The sequence below is a fragment of the Gymnogyps californianus genome, chromosome 16, assembly GCF_018139145.2.
Source record: "Gymnogyps californianus isolate 813 chromosome 16, ASM1813914v2, whole genome shotgun sequence".
In the NCBI taxonomy this organism is placed as follows: domain Eukaryota; kingdom Metazoa; phylum Chordata; class Aves; order Accipitriformes; family Cathartidae; genus Gymnogyps; species Gymnogyps californianus.
The window spans coordinates 14,499,682-14,519,376 of NC_059486.1; the positions used below are offsets into that span (position 1 = coordinate 14,499,682).

Consider the following 19,695-nt stretch of genomic DNA (forward strand, 5'->3'; position numbering starts at 1 on the left):
CCAGCTCCCTGCGAGAAGGTGGAAGGAAACCATCTGAGTGTCTTGAGGTTTGTTGTCTAACTCAATTAACCAATTACTTCCAGGTCAAGAAGGGGCAAAGCTATAAATGCTGCTTGCTGCTATAAATAATGTTTGCTCAAGGGTGGTGCAGGAGCAGGAAGCGTTAGGTGTGGGGTTTTAACTTGGGCTCGAAATGAAAGCAAATAGCACGAATTGCTTCCTGCTTCAAGCAAAGCTGTCGCTGTTTTGCTGTTGCCCCCTTGGAGGCTGAAGTAAGCCGGTGGGCAGAGCTGGCTCTTGCCTTGGGAAATGTGTGCAGGAATTCAGGCTGGGGAACGAATACACAAATGTCCCTCCCGTGCTGCAAAACTCGCCTCCGAACACCGCTGACTGTCCTGGTGTAGGACCTGCTGTGGACCAGCTGGATGTGTCTGCCTTTAAAATACAATTATTAGACCAAAATGCCCATTTATGTAAGAAGTGGGGGGCGGGGGGAAAGCCTAGGAAAAACTGAGGCGAATTTCTCAGAGCTCAGACAAGAATAGACAAGTCAGTTGGTGCAGATCAAGGCAGGAATTTTCCATGGGGCCTTAGGGAATTGGGCTCCGGTGAAAAGGTAAACGGAGCAGAGAGCGGGTGGTGGGACGGCAGCGTGCCCCCTTGGAGGGGCCTGGGCTGGCCGCGGCGCAGGCACAGGGAGCGCAGCGTGGCTGTGGGGTGCTCCAGCTGCTCAGACGGACGGATGGACGCCCACGGACATTTGCTTGCGGGGTGACTCCGTGTCTGCTCTGCTAGTGGCACTGTGCAAGGCTTTCCTAGGGCACAAACCAGAGAGACGTCACCTCACCCAGGGCCTTGGCTCCTAAAAGAGCGGAACCAGTGTCATGGAGGGGATTAATTGGTGTTAAGGGACAGGTTCTTCCCAAGGGGCAAATTAGCTCGCTAAAAAATTAATGAGTCCTTGGAACCGTGTGAAACAGAGCCATGTCAGCCAGATGTCTCACCCCAAACTGCAGTACCTGCGGCCAGCCGGGCTGCACGGGGTGGGGGGCTCTGCGGGCTGCTGCTGGGCTGGCCCCAAAGGGGCTCATGGAAACCCGTCAGCAGAGGGACTGGGGGGTGCTGGAGCTCAGGTGGCCGCAGCTCTCATGGGCGCTGCATTCCCCTCCCAGCCCTGGCAGATCCTGCTCGGACCTTGGGCACGTACCCTGTGGGTGCTGGAGGCGGCGGGTGGGACGCCCGCCTCGCCGTTGAGTCGAGCCCCACGGAGCAGTGCTGCTTTTGCCTCCGGCTAATCTGGATTTCACCGTTTGCTTATGGGGAACGTCCCTGGCGCGAAGCAGTGACAGCTGAGCCCTGGGCCCCAGCTCACCCCGAGCTGCCCTACATTTCCCTCCCAAGCAGCGGGGCACGGCCCTTTCTGTCCCTGCCGTCCCTCCGGCTACTGGCGCTGCTTCTCCCAGCCGACGAGAAGCCGTGCCGATCCATCACCCCGTCTAACTGCCTTTCCCCTCCGCTCGCTCGGGAACAGCTGCCGGAGTGAATCATTTCAGCATCCTCAAAGCGCGGAGGACTCTGCCAAGCTTCGTGCGACTTCTGGCTGTCACTCCGCTCCATCTGTGTTTCTCCCTGGCCATTTCAAATCCCGCAGCCTTTCCTGCGGTCGCCGGTGACCTCCTCTCTCGAGCAGGTGGGTGCTCTCGCCGCAGAGGCGCAGAGCTGACATCGGAGGCTCTTGGGCTGCCTTGGGCGTTTTCGCCGTTACCGTCCTGCCCACGTACGCAGAATCGCGAGTCCTTTTGCCGTCCTGTTCCCTCTCTGCCAGCCTGTGAATCAGGGACCTTTTGCAGAGAGGGAACAGCAGGATGCAGTGAAGTTCACAGAACGTGCTGGCCAGCAGCAGCCCTTTGGGGCAGAGCAGGTCCCCCCTTTCTTGCTCCTGCTGGAACATCTCCTCTCTGTTACTGCCACGTAGCCCACATGGCAAGTGCCAAGGCAGGCTTTGTCCTCGAGCTCTCTTTGATACCACTCCAGCCACCCAACACAGCACCAGCAGAGACAGTAAAACCCCTTTGCTGTTCATCGGGGGGGGAATGTGTGTTTCTTTCCTGATTTAAAAAAAAAAAAAAAAGTCTATTTTAAGGTTTTTAATCATAGCAGGAGCTTGGCCAATCTCGGCTGTCCAGTGCTTGGGGGAAGTTTTATGCTGCTGCAATCTTCTGCTGTGGTGATACTGAGTCATCAGCCACAAAGCTGACCTGTTGTTCGAGTTGCAGATGTCAAAACTTGACCGCAGGCGGGAGAGGTCTGAGCACCACTGCTTTTTCCAGGCACTCAGGTGTCCGGATGATGGGTAAGGAAGAGGCACGGACCGGCCTTCGCTGCGACTTCTCCCTTCACCACGAGCCACGTGTGGGCTCAAGCCCCATCAGCGCTGCTCCTGCCCCGCGGCCAGAGAGAGCGTGGTCCCACCGTGGGGGAAGCCTCGCAAGAGAGGGTGCCCTCAGCCTCACCCAGCAGGAGCCTGGGGGGAGCCCCGCTGATCTACAGCGGTGAAGAAAGGCCCAGATGGACGCTGTAGGTTGCTTTGTCACCTGGGATGATTTTAGGAGAAGCTGGAGGGGACTCAAGGACTGAGGGTAATTTGGTTTAACGCAAAAGTATTCCACAACCCTTGCTTTTTCTGCATGAGCTGCCCACTTCTCATGAGCCAGAGATAAGAGCAGATAATTATCAGTTCAGCTGAACCAAATTTCCCCCCAACCCAAACATGACAAAGAGCTCGTTTGGACAGCTTTGCCTTCGAGTTAAAAAGTAGATGACTTCAAAAAGAATAAAGTCACGTTTTGTCGTTCTCCCTGCCATCTCCTCCCTCCGCTTCCAGTTGAACACACAAACAAAAATACTGCACGCCGTTTTAATTTTCAATCACATTTTTTGAAAATGAATTCCAAGATACAGTACAGCATCTTAGTGTTCTACACAAAGCAAGCTTTCAGCAAAAGGTCAGAGGATCTTAGATGGTGTAAAAATATATCTTAAATAAAATAGTTTCTATAGGAGAGCAAGCTGTGTTGTACATCTCTAGGTCCTTAGAATAATTTACAGAAGGCAGAGGCCCGGTTGTACAGTCCACACGCTAGAAAAGAGTTAGTGTACATTCATGCTACAAAGTTAGAAAAGGTCGAAGTTCCAGGTGACTGGGGCCGATCTCCAAACCCAAGCAGCGGATGCAATGAGTGCACTAACAAGCGCCCTGTATTTCAAAGTGAGGAAGGTCAACGCTTCCAGTCCGTAAAGTCAGGAAGCAGATGATAACGACTCACCTTCCGAGAGTCATTCTATTTATTGTAAGTCGTTCCTTTCAATTGGCCACAAAGAACAACTTCTAGCAATAAAGGACTGGCTGTTTTATTTCTTTGTTCCGGTTTGGAGCTGGTAAGTCGGAGCTGCATGTTCAGTGTTACAGACTAAAGATCACGGCTGTTCCTGCAGTTCGAACAACGGGAAAGGATCATGCTACGGTCTGAAAAGACAACTGCGGGACTTCCCCAGCCATTTTTAATAAAGGATTTGCCTTTAAACACTCAGATTGCTGAGCACAACACAGCAACCAGGACAGTCACTTCTCCAGCCATGATAAAACTCTTCCCACCCCAGAGCATCAAGTCCAGTATATATTCTAAGTGAAAACCAACAAAAAAAAAACCAACCCAGATTTGTCCACAAATTTCCCTTACAGGATCTGCATACCTTTGGGGCAAATAACACCAAAGTTTTGCCAGCCGAGATCGTTGGCCAGAGCCACGTTTCAGAGCAGAACAGGCAGCGATCACAGGAACTGGAAACAACAGCCGCATCTAGCGGCGAGGGTCCGGTCGCAGGGCAGCGCGTTCAGCTCCGCCGCAGACCCGCGGGCGGGGGCCGGCAGCTACTGCAAAGGCTGGGTACGCGCACGGAGGAAGAGAGTTTTTAAAACGCTGCGTTACTCATTCTCCTCCCCTCGTTTTGAGGATAACAGCACCGGAGCTTACGCCAACGTACCCCTAGCGCAGCTCACGGAGGGAACGCGCACGCACCCCGCTCCAGGAGGATCGGAACACTGTGGCAGCTGTTAATACGTAACGTGTACCAGTCTTCGCAAAGACGGCTCTAATTTGTAGAAATGCCTGTAAAATAACCACATTAAACAGTGTCCAGAATATAAAACTGTCATGCTTTCTGCCCCAAAGGCAGCGAGCGCTGGCCTTTCAAAGGCCATCTTTAAAATGAAGAAAGAGATAGTAGCGAAGTCCCTTAAAGTGTTTAATATCCTAGATTACAAACCTTTAGGACTCATTCAGTTTCTTACACCACTAAGATGGTTTATTTTCCACACCTCACTCCTTTTTATTTCCAAACTACAGTTCTACTCCTGCACCAGCAGTTCTGCAAGTGTCAGAACTGCACATACTAAAAGGCGATGTATATAATCGAATTTACACTGTTTATTAAATAAAATCATTTCTTAATTGAGAATACTTTTAATCCAGGAGAAGAACTGGAAAAGCCTTACACACTGGGCCTAGCCTACTCTACCGCATCCCCTCGGGGAATGCGATGTTTAACATGTACACACCCACCCACCCCAAAACAGTACACTCTCCAAGAAGAAAGTCAAATGCATGATAGGAGGGGCTTTGAAAAGGTAGGAAGGCAAAATGGTCATTAAAGATCTGCCTAAAAATAGCTAAATAGTGCAGTGAAATGCTTTTAAATACCACAGACACCTCCACTGACTGGCAGCCAGTTTTATGAGCAGCTCTGAAGACAATCTCTAGCTGAGTTTTAGTGAACTGGGCATTCCCAGCCGGGGTGCCGAGAGGTGAGCCTGGCCTACCACCAGCACGGCCACTTCCAGTATGGGAGCAGGGCATGCCGATTTTCATTTGCCCCTCTTGCCACGGCCTCTCCTGGAAGAAGGTTTGCCCGTGCTCCCCGTGGAGGAGCTGGCAGAAGATGCCACTGCAATGTTGATCTGTCCTTCCTGAATCTCCTGTCGGGTCTCAGCTGGGAGGTGATTGATTTTCTGTTGCGTCTCTAAGTAGAACATGACATCCCGCAACTGCTCCTGGATCTCGGAGATCTGCAGGTCCTTCTGTTCGCAGGTTTCCTTTAACACTCTCTCCTCCTCCTTTAGTTTGTTCTGAAGCAAGGCTTGATTCGCTCGCAAACACTTATTCAGTTCTTGCTCCTCCTTCAGCTCGTTGGAAAGTTTAGCCACTTTGTTATTCAGCTGAGAACACCTTACAAATAGAAGCGCAAGTCAGGAAAGCAGTGCACTGCACCTACGTCAAACACTACTGCCTCCCTTTTATTTCCAGTCCTTGGGGCAACTGACCCCCAGCTGTCCCCAGCCCCACCAAGACCGCCTGGAATTTGGTTTTCTGGCAAAAGTTGGGCAAAGGGGAGGCGACACAAGAGGACTCTGAAATCTCCCCAGGATTTTCTACCCAGCTTAAGGCTTGCTAGCACCTGTTTGCCTGCACGGTGTTACCTGCGTACGGAGTAGGATGTTTTGAAGCAGAATTCCTTCCTTTGTCCCTCAAACTGCATAACCCGGGAGAATCCCTTCCCTTGCAAGTTAGGCAATTCCATCTTGTACCAAATGCCAACAGGCAGGGTGTGTTTGGGAGCAGGGGACTGTAACCTTGAACACGCAGCTGCAACTCAGGGAACAGGCACCAAAAAGGGCACAGAGATTACATGGGGTCCCGAGGGAGCTAAGGGCAGTCAGGGACTCCGCGATGCTGGCTCCTGCCACACTCGGAGTGCAAGACCCTGAAGATACCACCTCACTCAGAAGCAAGATGCTCCCACAAGGATATCGGGAGCCTCGTGTTTCACAGACAGTGCTTCCCTGCTCCTAATAACTCAGTGCTTTTGCCCTGAAAGTTTGCTGGCATCATACACAGACTCCTTTCCACTCAGCGAGGTGAGCTGCATGAACCACAGCTCGCTAGCCTGGGCTCCCTGCTCCAGCCAGGACTGCTGGAGAGGCAGCAGTGCCCGGGGCCTGGTGGGCTAGGAGGACCAGAGCACGCAGTCCCACCTAGGGAGCTGGAACACACTGATCTGCACAGTCCCCGTGCTTGACATCTTTCATCTAGGCACTTCCCAAGATCTACGTTTCTCTCTGTGCTGGGGGAGATGCCTCTGTTGAGCTGCCTTTCTTCTCTCTGGATGTATCCGCCAATTGCAAAACAGACTGGCGTCTCCTTCTGAGCAGGCAGAGGAAGGATTACTGAATGCTAAATATGCAGACCATGTAAAAAGAGCCAAGAGCCCAAAAGCTGTGTTCCACTCAACAGGCACTTTCCATTTGTGAACACCTACAGAAATGAGAGCTTTTTTTAAAATAAGCTGTGTTCTCAGTATACCAGTTTAAATAGCTCAAAATTGCCCAGGAATAGCAAGATTTTTTCTTTTTGGATGTCAGTGCCTGGAGTTTTAATGGCTGCACGGAACTAAACCTGGCAGCGGTACCCACTTCCTTTCGACAGACTGCTTTTCTTTGAGCAAGTCATTCAGCCTCTGTTCCAGACTGTCACACTTCTCAATGGTCTCTTTAAATTTGGTCTTCATGTTGTTAATCTGTAAAAACAAACACACAGGCATTTCAAACAGATCAAAGTCCTCTGCACTTTCATTATGACATTCCATTTTCTGGAGTGGTTTCTAGACTTTGACCAATTACTATATCCAGGTAAGCAAGAGCTTTGAGTCAAGAAAAGGCTTAGTTTTGATGAAGACCCTCTGCGTTACACTTTGCAGTACCCCAACAAGGAACCACGTTGCCGTGGAAGCTGCTCACACAGAACAGCAACTCAGGCCGCAAATCTGTGCCAGGCACCCCATTCAAACAAAAGCTGCATTAGATCCTTAACTTCTTATTGACTGCAGTTAAGCATTCATTTCGCCATTCTCTCAGACGGTTTTGTACCTGTCAGCAAACTTAAATTTCCATCTTAAGGCTTTACAATGCCGGGCTTTTGCTCATTTTAAACTAAACCTCAAATAAGTATGGTCAAAGTCTGAAAATTAACGTGCCACTTTGCTCAGCACTGACTCAGCAGCTTGCTGTCATAAGGCAGTGACCTACTGACACGAATATCTTACTCATGCAAAACGCAAACAGAAACACCCGTACGTTGGCTTCCTCTTCCCCTCTGCTTCACAGCTCGAGACTGCTACTGCTGAAGAAAACCAAACTCTCATTCCCTAGGCACTGCACAGAACACGTCAAAACCTCTAACGTAAGACTTACAGGAGATTTACAGACAGAAATACTTGTTTCCCCTATATTAGTGTCAAAAGCATGCTTGCACGTAGTGGAGGCAGGAATTTAAAGGAAAAATGCTTTCCTGGAGGAGCAATCTGGATAAATGTCAGTGTCAGCACACATGGTGCCTTCACTGATGCCAGAGTCGATGCAGAGCAGGTTTTAAGCCTTCCGGCCTTAATCACTGCATGTTTATGCAGCTGATGGTTAATTTGGGGAAGTAGCCTGAGCACTGATAATGGAATACACTGCATAGTGGCACTGATCCAGACAAGACTTACATGGAGCAAGTGCCATGAATAAAATCGCAGGGATCTTTAAACATGAAACCACATTTGGGGCATATATCATAGTCGTTTCGCTTTCAAGTTGCTTTGTGGATCATGTTTCCTGGTCACATGCAAGACGATTTTTGCTATGTCTTTTCCTTTTATAGGGCCCTCCATAAGATTTCTGGGACTGTTCTTTAGACCAAGGTCAATGACTGCTATTTCAATGGTCATAATTTCTACATTTACGATGCTACTTAGCTGCAGATACTAAATGGTTAATTGGAAGTCATGTAGAAAGTTCAGTTAAGGACTCAACCCTAAATCCTGACTCACTTTAAACCTAGTTGAAAGGATCTACGTAGAGTGAAAAGCATTAAAATATTCTCACTGGATTTTTGCTCATGACATTTTGAAGCAGTCCTGCCTACAGGATGCTTTATAGGAGGAGACTCTGAACTTTTCCCGAAGGGTGATGAGGAGAGATAGGGGATCAAAAAGAAAGGGCAAATCAATATGCATTTGGAGCAGAAAGACAGCTTCCACTTTCTGCAGCCGAGCAAATTGAAGTCATATTGTCTATGCTACACTAACCTTCCCCAGAGATACACGTCAGTGTGAGACGGATGGCATCGGCAAGCAGGGATCCTGCAGCAGCACGGACTTGTTTTCACCACTGCTGCAGTTTCCTGAGCAGCACATTTAAATCAACCTTCAATCTAGGTGGCAATCTACCTACTTCCGCACCACTGAGCAGCAAATTGCTAGATCTGAGCATCGAGATAAGGGATACATCTTGGAGCCAATTTTCTCAGCTGGTAGTGAAACAGGCTATGCGAGGCCACATCACGCAACGTTCAGGCTGTATGAGAGACGGAACAGCTCCATCTCCCACTGAACTTAACTCTGTCCAGGGACCTGTTTCAGCAGAGTTTCACACGTGCCCAGAGCAGAGCTCACCTCTTCAGCCGTATCCTTTTCTATTCGGACAATCTTGTTTTCCCAATAGATTCGCTGTGATTCCAGCTGGCTTGTTAGCAAATATGAGTACTATAAACACAGAAGACATACGCAGAACAGTCAGCTTTTCCATAAGGGTGGCTATGTTGATTAAGAAGCCCAAAGGGCTCCAGTATACAAATCCATTTAATCAGATGAAATTGAGCATACAGGACATTCTGAACATACGTGCAAACTGCAGATCCAGCGGATGCGTTTCACCAATTTGATTTCAAAATCAAATCACTTGTTTTTTGAAGTCAAGGAAAACCTTGAGAGCACAACAGCAAGGATGAAGTAAAAGTTCCACCAAGCCGTACCCAGTATCATGCCAAGAACTTTTTAAAGAGGAGACAGATTTTTCATTGTAGCGGCAATAAATCCCTACAAGTTTTACAATCCACAGGCAAATGAAGCATCAACCATCCCTGTCACGAGAGCCTGAGATCCCAAAGGCTGAGTTCCCCATTCACAGCCCAAAACCCAAGGCAGAAAGGTAAATGCACGTATCTAGCTTCACTGTAAGAACATCTCTGGGAAAGCATCCTCAGCTGTGTATAACTATTCACAATTATTGTTCTCCAACATGTATGGCCCATTCCAATATTATTTTGGCACCTGAACAAGGATATATGCCTTACATCCCATCTTTTCCCTTCTGGTTCTGCAAATGAGTTATGCGAAGGTTGGAAAACGTGATCATTTCTTATCATCAGGCTAATAAGCACCAAATTAGGCATTCACTACAGAATTAGACATGTACAAAAAGCCTTGAACACTCTTGGTAATATTCGAGTGCCAAAATACACTGCCAAATTCGTTCTCTCTAGAAATATTTAGATCTCATAAGCTAGATAGAGAGGTCTTACATACTTCAAGCACCAACCTCCCAGGAAAAAAAAGGGTTAAAAATAGCTGGTTTAGCATCTAAGCGTTACTCAGAAAGTTCACGGAGAAGCAACCAAATATTTATTTGAGCAATAAGCCTACGAAGTCTGGTCTCTGTGGGCTGTTCCTCCTCAGATACCCTTGTGTCTAATGCGGCTGAAATCATGCTGCAGTGTATCTGCTCAGTGGAGCAGTAATTTTGAGTTTCTCTCCTTTACCCTTCTAGTTAGGATAGGAGAAGCTGGCCAACAGGTACAAAAAAAAAAACCCCCCAAAAAACCCAAAAACAAACAAACAAAAAAACCCCAAAACAAATCATTATCTGTTCAAGAGAAGGAAGCAGAACAGGGCTGGTATCAGACGAGCCTGTCAGCTTTCTTTGATAGCCAAGGTAAGCGCACAGCTATGGATTCCTACATACTTGTTCAGTTTACAAGCTAAGCTACTCAAATTGACAGTTCCGTACACATCCTGGCTCTTAAGCCAAGTCACAGATCCACTGGGAAGGGTCTGGTGAGTGAGTCTGGACATTCGGACCCATTTCTCTCTCTGATGACCTCAGTGTTTGTAGCAGCGTAACCAGCTAATCTTCAATCTACCAGTGAACACAGGACAAAACTGCAGCCAGCTTACACTTAGCTGCATTGGCTCTGCAGAGCCAAGAAGACTTTTTAAAAAAAAAAAGGCAGTAAAAACATCCTGCTTCTGCCTGAAGATGATTGCCGACATGCAGGGAGCAGGTCTGCTGCATAAGCTGATGTAATTGTCCTGTAGTCATATCTGGATTTGAAACAGTTCCACACAGCAGCACAATGCAGAGTCCAGCAAGCCAAAATATTTACCTCTAATTGTAAGGCATCAATTTTCTCTTCCTGACACATATCTCCCTCGCACTCATACTGAACTATCTTCCCATCGGTTTTACTTGCAACCAGTCGATGGACGTAGTTATCTGAAGAGAGAAAATTTAACCACAGGGAGTTTTAGCTTAAGAACACCCAGGTTGACACCAGTGGAAATACTTTATGCAGCACAATTAACCATGCAGACTGCTGCAACAGCATATTAGCAAGGCAGAAAGCCAACAGCAGATGTATTTGTTATTTAGCAGACTTCACACAGACACCTTACAGGATATTTATTACAACAGCCCATTCCCATACCTCAGGGCAAATTGATGGAAAGGGAGTAACAAACACATTCCACAGAGACTACAGGACCGCCCCGGTTCATTACAGAATCACGTTCTCCCTCCTCCATCTGCTACAGATCCACGAAAATTGCTATTAGAGAGGAGATGGATGGTCCCAAAAGCCAAGGTATTAGTACAGCTGCAAATCCCTTAATCTCCAAGCAAACTCTACCACAAGTACTCTTACTAAGGGGTCCCGAAAGCCATTTTACAAACAAGGTCATCCTACAAGAGGGGAAGACAGAGCGCTTACCTCCAGCATAGTCCCAGACTCTGTGGTTGGTCAACTGCATTGCGTAGGTGTGCTGGGTCTCCTCGAAGTGTTTGTAAGCGTGTCGACTCACGTACCGGCCACAGCCTATGTGCCCACATATTAAACAGATCCAAAGGTTCTGCCAACAGAATAAGAAAGCTCTGTATATACAACACTGTCAAGTGGTGGTATCGGCGCTTTGAGAAAGTGTGATCTGACAGCAGTGGCCTGCTGATGCCGTGTACATCCAGTCACTTCCTTAGAAAGCGAACAGCGTTTGCTTTTCCCCCTCCTTCTTTGAAGCCTTGCTCAGCTGGAAGGCTAAAGAGAAGGGAGGTACCCGCTCATTCGAGCCAATTACAAGCCTGCAGGTGCTGGGCACGTTGATAGATTACCACAAGCATGGATAGAAGAATGGCCTTGACTAACGAACGAGGCACCTCAGCAGGACCACAAAAGCAAGCTCTGAAGAGCACAGAAGGGACCACCAAGTTCCGTGTTAGTTTAGCTGCCTGCTATCGTACTCATCTTATCGTGCACACTCTGATCAGCTTCCACGCTAATGCTTCTTTCTAAGAATCAGATTTGTCAGAACAGGAGACCTGGGAGGTAAGATCCCTTCCCAGTATTGATTCCAACTCAAAAGGAAAGCAGATACACCACTGACTGGTAAAATCAGCCCGAAAGCAGCCACAGAACTAACCCCTAAAGCAACTAGAGCAGCTGTGCAGTCAGATCTAGTCTAGATCTCACTCACCATCCACCCACCTACTTACTTCTTGAACTCCACACTCAAAACACTTGTTCTCTTCCACCGGCTCAGGCGTTTGGCAGTATCTGCAGACAGGACATCTAGAGGGCAATAAGCATCATGATTAGACACAAGGAGCTCCATCTTAATATCACAGTCATCAAAAAGAGAGCCGGAGAGCTCAAAGTAAGTGCTTTCTGCAGTGGGACGGTCCCTATACGCACACATCTCTCAGTTCACATTTACCCCACTCAAATTTGCCTCCATTCCACACAAGGCTACTGTTTTTAAGCCAGTAAGTGACAGAAGAACAAAGAACAGTTCTTCCGAAGCCATTTCACAGTCTCAGCTTGATCTGGTTTTGCTGCAGTCCAAGTGTAGAGAACATCTGCAACCAAGAGCATCAGTGGGGCTGCCAGCAACGTCAGCCTCTGCCAGTAAGCAAAAAAGCCACGACCGAGCTCAAGAAACACTTCCCTGCCTCAGCCATAAACATTGCAAGAAGCACTTGTATAGATGTGTTACACATCTCTAAACATTGCTCCTCCGGACTGCTGCCAACTGACATCTTCAGTTCTCCATTACCTGCAGGGTTTTACGCAGCAGCTACACACTGTTGTGGAAGGATGCTGTAACTACACACTGGTGAGGACAGCCAAGTAACAGAGGGAGGTACCGACACTTTGCAAACATACTTTAGTACTGAAAACAACCCTAAGGAGATGAGGGGAACCCAATGGATTTAGTCTCAGCCCTTCCAGGAAGAACATCCCATAACTGTACCCTAAAAGAATCAGTAGCAGGCACCCCGCTACCATTTCTTTTGAAACTATACCACTGCGCTGCCAGAAAGACAGAAGACCCAAGGCCAGAAGGAACCTTTGTCCAGACCCTAAGCACTAGAAGTTCAGCTAGGGAGCGGGGTAACTGAGGCTGTGTATCCCGTTGCCAGGACTGTTTATGTATTTTTCATTAGCTGCTGGATAAGCTACAGAAATATTCAAGGGAGGAGACAATTGGATTGCAGTCAGCTTTCTATACAAATTCAGGCACTTACAGCCTCCGTGGCGCCTAAGCAAGGTGGACAGGGATTTTCTTTTATCGTTCTGCTAGACTGGGAGCCTAAGTTCTGCTTAAATCGTATATTAGATGTTTAAGTGCTATTTTGGATCTTGCCCCTACACTGGCTAAGCTCCACTGCTTCAAATTTAAACTGGTTTTGATTTATGGAGCAAAGCAGCCCACAAACTTGAATAGCTACAAATCTGATTAATCTTACCGAGGTTCTGTTACTTTGGCTTACAAATGATATACAGAGGGCTAAAATTCTCCTCACGCTCCATCAGAGAATCAGGCAATCAGGGGTACCAGTGACAGAGAAGAAAACACAGTGACGATCGGCAGCCTTCTGCTGCAGTATCTATGACTGCCTGATGCGCAGTAAAACAGCAAACTGTGTCCAGAAGAATGCAAAATATGCACAACTGATAGCAGCACCTGGGTGCCAGTCACGGCCTCTGCAGTCAGGAGCTCAGACACGCTGAAATCCCCATCTACAGGGCTGTGAAGGAAGGAAGCGTGTACGAGCAAGAACAGGAAAGGGTCAGCAGTAGCGAAAAGAGCAGCTGCTTTAAGGACAGACACGGGTCCGACCCCCAGCCCTGCCCAGTGCCACGGAGGGTCTCCCTGAGCCAGTGACACGGCCTCCCATCGCTCAGCCCGTACCCACCTTGAATAACACAGCCTGTCTAGAGCAGCTGCCTCCCCTTCCCGATTTACCGAGTGATCTTGTCATCGTCCCTTCCTTCCCCGCCTCCCTCCTGTCTCACTTTCCAGTCCCGTCCCCCTGCACACCTGCTCTTGCCCAGCTCTTCTTCATCCTCTCCCAGCATCTAAGTAAGACAGCAAGACTGCAGGGCTCCCAAAAGGACTCCCAAGCTCCAGTCAGATGCGCAGATCTGTCTACGGCGCAGCCTCAGCTATGCCGAGGAAACGAATGACTGAACAGACACGCAAGACTGAGTGAAACAGGGCTGTGTGTGCATCCAATGCTGTTTACCCCAGTATTTTTATCCTACAATATTTTAAAATAATCAGTATTATTCTACAACTCCTTTCCTGCCTTAGCAGTGAGGCCCACGAGAAACATTGTTCAATTACTTTTCGCGGGGAGATTTCTCTCTGGGAGTCCCTTAATGGGAGAAAAAAAAAAAAAAAGAGCACTAGAACTTGCAGTAATTCCTGCCCCCACACTCTGATGAGCACAACCAGTCTCGTCAGCACGTAACCACCACACTCAAAGCAGAGTTTTAGATGTGGAAAGAAAGAAAAGTCTCTTACGTGGTGTCCTCCCACCGCTGCAGACACTGGCTATGAAAGCTGTGGTTACACAGCGTGGTAAGGATCCCGTTCACGGACTCATCCATCCTCTCCAGGCACACTGTGCACTTGGGGAGCTCTGTCAGATCCATCACAGGCAGGCTGGCCCCCTTCAAAAGAACAAGCAGAGACAAATTGCTCAGCACCTTCCAATCACCATAAATTAAGCACCCACATAAGAAAAAGTCAAACTTCTCTCCCATTAGTGCTGGCACTAGCGCACAAAAGCACTACAAAGTAATCCTGTGAGTCTACAGAGTGGTTAGAAATTTATTAAAAAAAAAAAAAAAAAGTGATCCACAACATTCAATAGACCACAGCCAGGACCCTCTTCACAGCACGGGCTCAGCGCGGCTGCAACCAGCCCCACTCTGTTTTCTGGATTCACTAGATCTACTACCCACGGCAGGTTTAGATCAGCGACGCTGCAGTGGCGAGGCATGAAGCCCATGAAGTCACCAAACAAACTCTCCCAAGTAGCACTGGAATGGGAAATGGGGTTTGGGTTGATGCAGTTAAGCGGTTCTTGCAGCATTCTGCCCAGTCCAAATAATCCTGTTAAAATTCTCTGAAGTGCGGGGAAAACAAACCAAAACAAACTTACATCTTCTGATTTAAAGACTTCAGCCCTTTCCACGTACACCAGCTGGCAAACATCCTCCTCTATAGAATTGAACTGCCGGCCATTGCATGCCATATAAAAGCTATCTGCATCAGCCTGTGCACAAAACAAAGGAAGCCAGTCAAAAAGAGAAAACCCGCAGCTGATACAACCGAGGAAGAGGAGGAAAAATCTGCTGTATCCTCTCTTCTCCCCTCCACCAAGCCCCGTAATACCACAGGAGATATTTCAGACAGTCAGCTCCTGCCAGCAGGCATTGCGTTTTGGCACTAGGTTTAGCGTTACCACTTGAAGACAAGAAGTGAAGTTCACAGCAGTGACAGCTACTCTGATATTTGAGCGTTCAGCAGGAATAACGGATTTCCCTTCAGCATCTGTTTTGCCCTTTGTCAGCAATTTCAGTGCATTTGCAAAGCAAATTTGGTCTCTGCAAAAATTTAAGAGGGCTACATTGCAGGACACTGATACTTGTGTCAGGGAAAGGAACAACAATTTAACTGTGGGAAAGGATTCAATTCACCAGTCGCAATTCAGGCATGCCCGAGAGTCACTTGCAAAGAGGCAGACCCAAAACAAAACCTGTCACATAAATCATCCATTTTCACTCTGTAACCTCCCCAAACCCTTTCTCTCGCAAACGATCACACCAGATTGAGGCGAGTTAGCCAAATGCCACATTCCCATATTCCTGGTCGCTCCAGCCAGAAGCATAAAGGCCCTTGAGATTTGCTTTTGCTACCTGCAGACACAGCCATTAGGGGTCACTGGGGAACAGGGCTTCAGGGAATTCCCTAAGAAACAGGAATTTCAGGGTGAATTGAGTACAAGTTTATGGATTTGCTGCAAGGCTGTTTAGCACTAGATATTTGCCCATGTAATTTGATACAGCGATATACAAAATGCATCTTTGCCACTACCGCAAAGAGCACAAAACGCACACGAATACTGCATCTGTACAACGGGCATGGGAAATAGCTCCCGCAGCGTTCACGGCTGGGGGAAACCTCTCCCCCAACCCCAAAACAGGTCATTTGCAGTTGGGAGAAAAGAAGGTATAAGTGAGAGGGTGTTGTGGTTTAACCCCAGTCAGCAACTAAGCACCACGGAGCCGCTTCCCCGTCCCCCCTTCCAGTGGGGTGGGGAGAAGGAAGAAAAAAAAAAAAAAAAAAAAAAGGTAAAACTCGTGGGCTGAGATAAGAACAGTTTAATAACTAAAGTAAAATAAAATATACTACTAACTAAGAATAATAATTGTAATGAAAAGGAAAAAAAAAAAAAGACAGAAATAAAACCCAAGAAAAGACAAGTGATGCACAATGCAAGTGCTCACCACCCGCTGACCGATGCCTGAGCAGCGATCCCCCCCTCCCAGCCAACTCCCCCCTGTTTATATATTAAGCGTGACTTCCTATGGTATGGAATATCCCTTGGGCTAGTTGGGGTCAGCTCTCCTGGCCATGCTCCCTCCCAGCTCCTTGCACACCTGCTTGCTGGCAGAGCATGGGAAACTGAAAAGTCCTTAACTTAAGATAAGCGCTACTTAGCAACAACTAAAACATCAGTGTGTTATCAACATTATTCTCACACTAAATCCAAAACACAGCACTGTACCAGCTACTAAGAAGAGAGTTAATTCTATCCCAGCCGAAACCAGGACAGAGGGTCCACACAGGAATTGGCAGGGGGAATGCTTAAAGCCACATAGTTCAAGAAGACCTGTGAGCAGCAAACTGTGTTATCTGGTTATCAATTCATCCCCTAGGCTCTCAGTTTTGGGGACAACTGTCCTTTTCACACTGTACTGGCAGCGGCTGTGAGACCACCCAGCTCCTCAGAAAAGCAGGACAAGTCTTTCCTAAAATGCAAACGAAGCCCCCCGGCTGGTTCCTTTCTGTTCAGCATAGTACAATGCACCATTCTCTTTTTTTAAGATGCTTTGAGATAGCAGAGAACTGTGTACCCTCGCTATTTTTTTAAAATATCGTGTCAACAAGAAATAGGATAGCTAGAACATGGCAGACACTTGCCTCCAGGTCAAGGTGTGGCACTAAGCCGAGTCAGCAGCCCCGGGAAGTCGCTGGGCAATAGGACAGGACTGTTTCTCCGAGGGTAAAGTGCAACCTTGGCTAACAGCTGGCCACTGAAGCCAGACAGCACTCCTAAACAGCAACGGTGTATGACAGCGCAGTCATTTCTACAGCAAAGGGACTTCCAGCTCTTACCTGCGAGCTAAACTTTATCAGCACCATGTACTGGTTCGGAGTGGAATCTCGAATGATTTTCATGTGCTCGATTACTTCATAGAAGGAGGCCACAAACTTCATCAGGTCATGGCTGGTCATCGTAGCGGGGACCGTGAGGATACACAGCATGGCGCTGCGCCTCACGTCTTCTTTTAAAGAGGTCATCTTGCTGGTAAGGCAAGAGTGACACAACTTTGTGTCATTTCAGAGAGGACAAAGACACGGCTGGACACATCGCATTTCCAACAGCCGCAGTTACTACAATAACTTTGTTGTCAATCTTAACCCTCTTTTGCACATTTGTAAATATTAAGAGAAGCAATGGGTTGTGGTAAGCATCCAGCATACCCACGTGAAACTATTACTCTTTGGCAAAGGATTAAACTGGGCAGCTCCAATAAACAATGGTTTTGTCAGGAATAATTTAACATCTGTTTTTCTATAAAAACAATTGAAGTTGGCAAGCCACAGATGCTCAGAACTATTCCTAGAATAAGCGAGCAATGTTTGTAACTCTTTCAAGTGCCCGTTTTGTGTCTCCTGATAGCTTTCAGGAAGACCTGAAATGGAAGTTCTCATGCATTTATAGGGGAACGGCACGGAATTGTAATCCCTGAAAGACGGGATGAAACCTCCTGCCTCAGACAGCTCCTCAGGCCTGCGGCCAAGACCCCAGAGATCACAATTTAATTGTGGGATCCCTTGAGAAGCTGCTTTCAAACGCAATTTTTTAGGAACCCGCATTCGTCTTATGCTATTACAGCCCCCGGCACAAGCCCTCTCCACTTGGAGCGGCATCACCCACATGTGGGGGACCCAGGCCAGCCTCCAGCTCTACCATTAACGCAAGGCACCGTCTGCCCTCCCGGGTGCAAGTCACCCTTCCTGTTTGTCCCAGCTCAGGAGCCACAGCCCCGGGGTGACCGACTCACCCTTCCGGGTCATTATTCAGCAGCACCGTTCCCACTAGAGCTACAATTAGTCAAGCATTCTTACTTTGTTTTGTACAGATGCATAATGCCGTGAACGATTTCAACTGAGGGATTCCCGCTGAAGAAGGAAATCTGGTCAGGGAGCTGTTTTGAAGGTGAGTCTGGAGCAGCCTCATGCTCTTTACTTTGATCGTCATGTTTATTTTTGTCCTCGGCAGATGCAGCCTCTGAAGATTTTCTTCCTTCCATGGCAGCTTTTGTTTCATCTTTTACAAACCAAAAGTTTCCACATTACTAATGGCGCATCAGAAATGTCTGCTGTTCCCCAGGCACAGCCCGCATGTACACAACAGCGCTCCGAGAAATCAAATTACAACCCCGGAAAGCAGCAGAATGAGACACCTCTCATCTTTGCTGTTCCAGGGGAAACTCCAGAGCTGCCAGACACCCAGTGTGAGCTCCTGGTGGGACCCTGGTGCTGCAGATCAAGCTAGGAGAGTTTTGTACCGTGCCCAGTAAAATCCCAACAGGCACCGGTATCAACACAAAGCAACCGGGACAGGTTTGCTGAGCAGGGGCGAGGAGAGCCCCGCGGCAGCCGGCTGCTCCTCCTGCGCTGCTCTGATGGCGGCTCGGACGTTCGACACGACTTGAAGTTTCCATCTTGAAACTTCCCCTCCATCAGGGAATTTAAACGTCTGCAGAGCTGAACGGTCCCATTGCTACGGGCCAGCAATGCTGGCAAACAAAACACCAACCAGCCTGCGGCGTAGCCCAAAATAAATTAACCCTTTACGGAGTGGGAAACGTTTGCCAGCAATAACTAGCTCTCCTATCCGGACCCCAACGCGCATTCCTTAACTCCTCTACTTGTTTTCCAAACTGCGGGACTGACTCAAGACCCGCAAACCCGGCGGCTCCTCCATCATCCCCGCACTGACAGACAGCTGTCACCCGCCGGGCCAGCGCCCGGGAAGCGCCACGCTCCCCTTCCGCAATAAGGGGTCGTCACACGAGCGGGGTGGGCGACAACCACAGACCCCAAAACGAGCGTTACCCGCCCCCGAGGCCGGTACCTGGCCGCGGCTGGATGGTCTCAATGATCACGTCGGTCATCTCCCTGCGGCCGAGGTGCTGGTGGAGGATGGCCGCCCGCTCCCCGGGGCCTTTCCCCTCCAAACAGGACGGTACAGCAGCCGGGACCGCCCCGGTGTTCTCCGCAGCCATCTCCGGAGCTGCGCAGGAAAAACGAGGCGTTGGGACAGAGCGGTGGGAGCGGGAGCCCCGGTACCGGGACCCACCGGCAGCACCGGGAAGGCGATCCCGATTCCCTCCCCGGGTGCCTGTGGACCGCGGATAAGGCACAGCTTCTCTTCCCCGCCGCGGCGGACAGGGCTGACCCGCACCCGGGCCCAGTTCCCCGGTGGGAGGGAACCGGACCGAAGCGGAGAGACTCACCAGCCGCGCTGTAAGCGAAGCCCGCGGGCAGCGGCGAGTGCTCGGCCAGCTCCAGCCGGATCACCACCAGGGACACGCTCATGGGCCCGGGCACCGCGGGCCGCCGCCGCCGCCACCGCTCTCTGAGGAGGCCAACGGAGATGAAGCACCGCTTCCGCCTCCCGTACCTTTCCCCTCTGACCCCGCCGAGGTCACGCCGGCGACGCGATGACGTAAGGCGGCGACGACGCGGCAGCGGCAGTGGAGGAGGAGGACGGTGTGGGGGGCTGCGAACGGTGGCCGGCTGCTTCTCGCGAGACTTCTAGGTGTGTTCTCGCGAGACTTGGGGGTTGGGGTCAAATGGCAAGGTGAAGCCTGCCCTCTTCCTGGCAAGGCTTGGCCTGGACTA

General features: G+C 49.1%; 1 protein-coding gene across 1 annotated transcript; it reads right to left on the reverse strand.

The window, feature by feature from the left end:
- Positions 1-2,903: 2,903 nt before the first annotated feature.
- BRAP (BRCA1 associated protein) lies at positions 2,904-19,433 on the reverse strand. The gene is made up of 12 exons (XM_050906527.1): positions 19,308-19,433; positions 18,926-19,084; positions 17,914-18,115; positions 16,897-17,086; positions 14,657-14,770; positions 14,014-14,162; positions 11,699-11,774; positions 10,923-11,061; positions 10,320-10,429; positions 8,551-8,640; positions 6,530-6,633; positions 2,904-5,285 (listed from the first exon to the last, which is right to left on the reverse strand). Exons 1-12 carry the CDS (start codon positions 19,387-19,389, stop codon positions 4,925-4,927), a joined length of 1,776 nt encoding a protein of 591 aa, XP_050762484.1. The 5' UTR covers positions 19,390-19,433; the 3' UTR covers positions 2,904-4,924.
- Between the last annotated feature and the right edge of the window lie 262 nt (positions 19,434-19,695).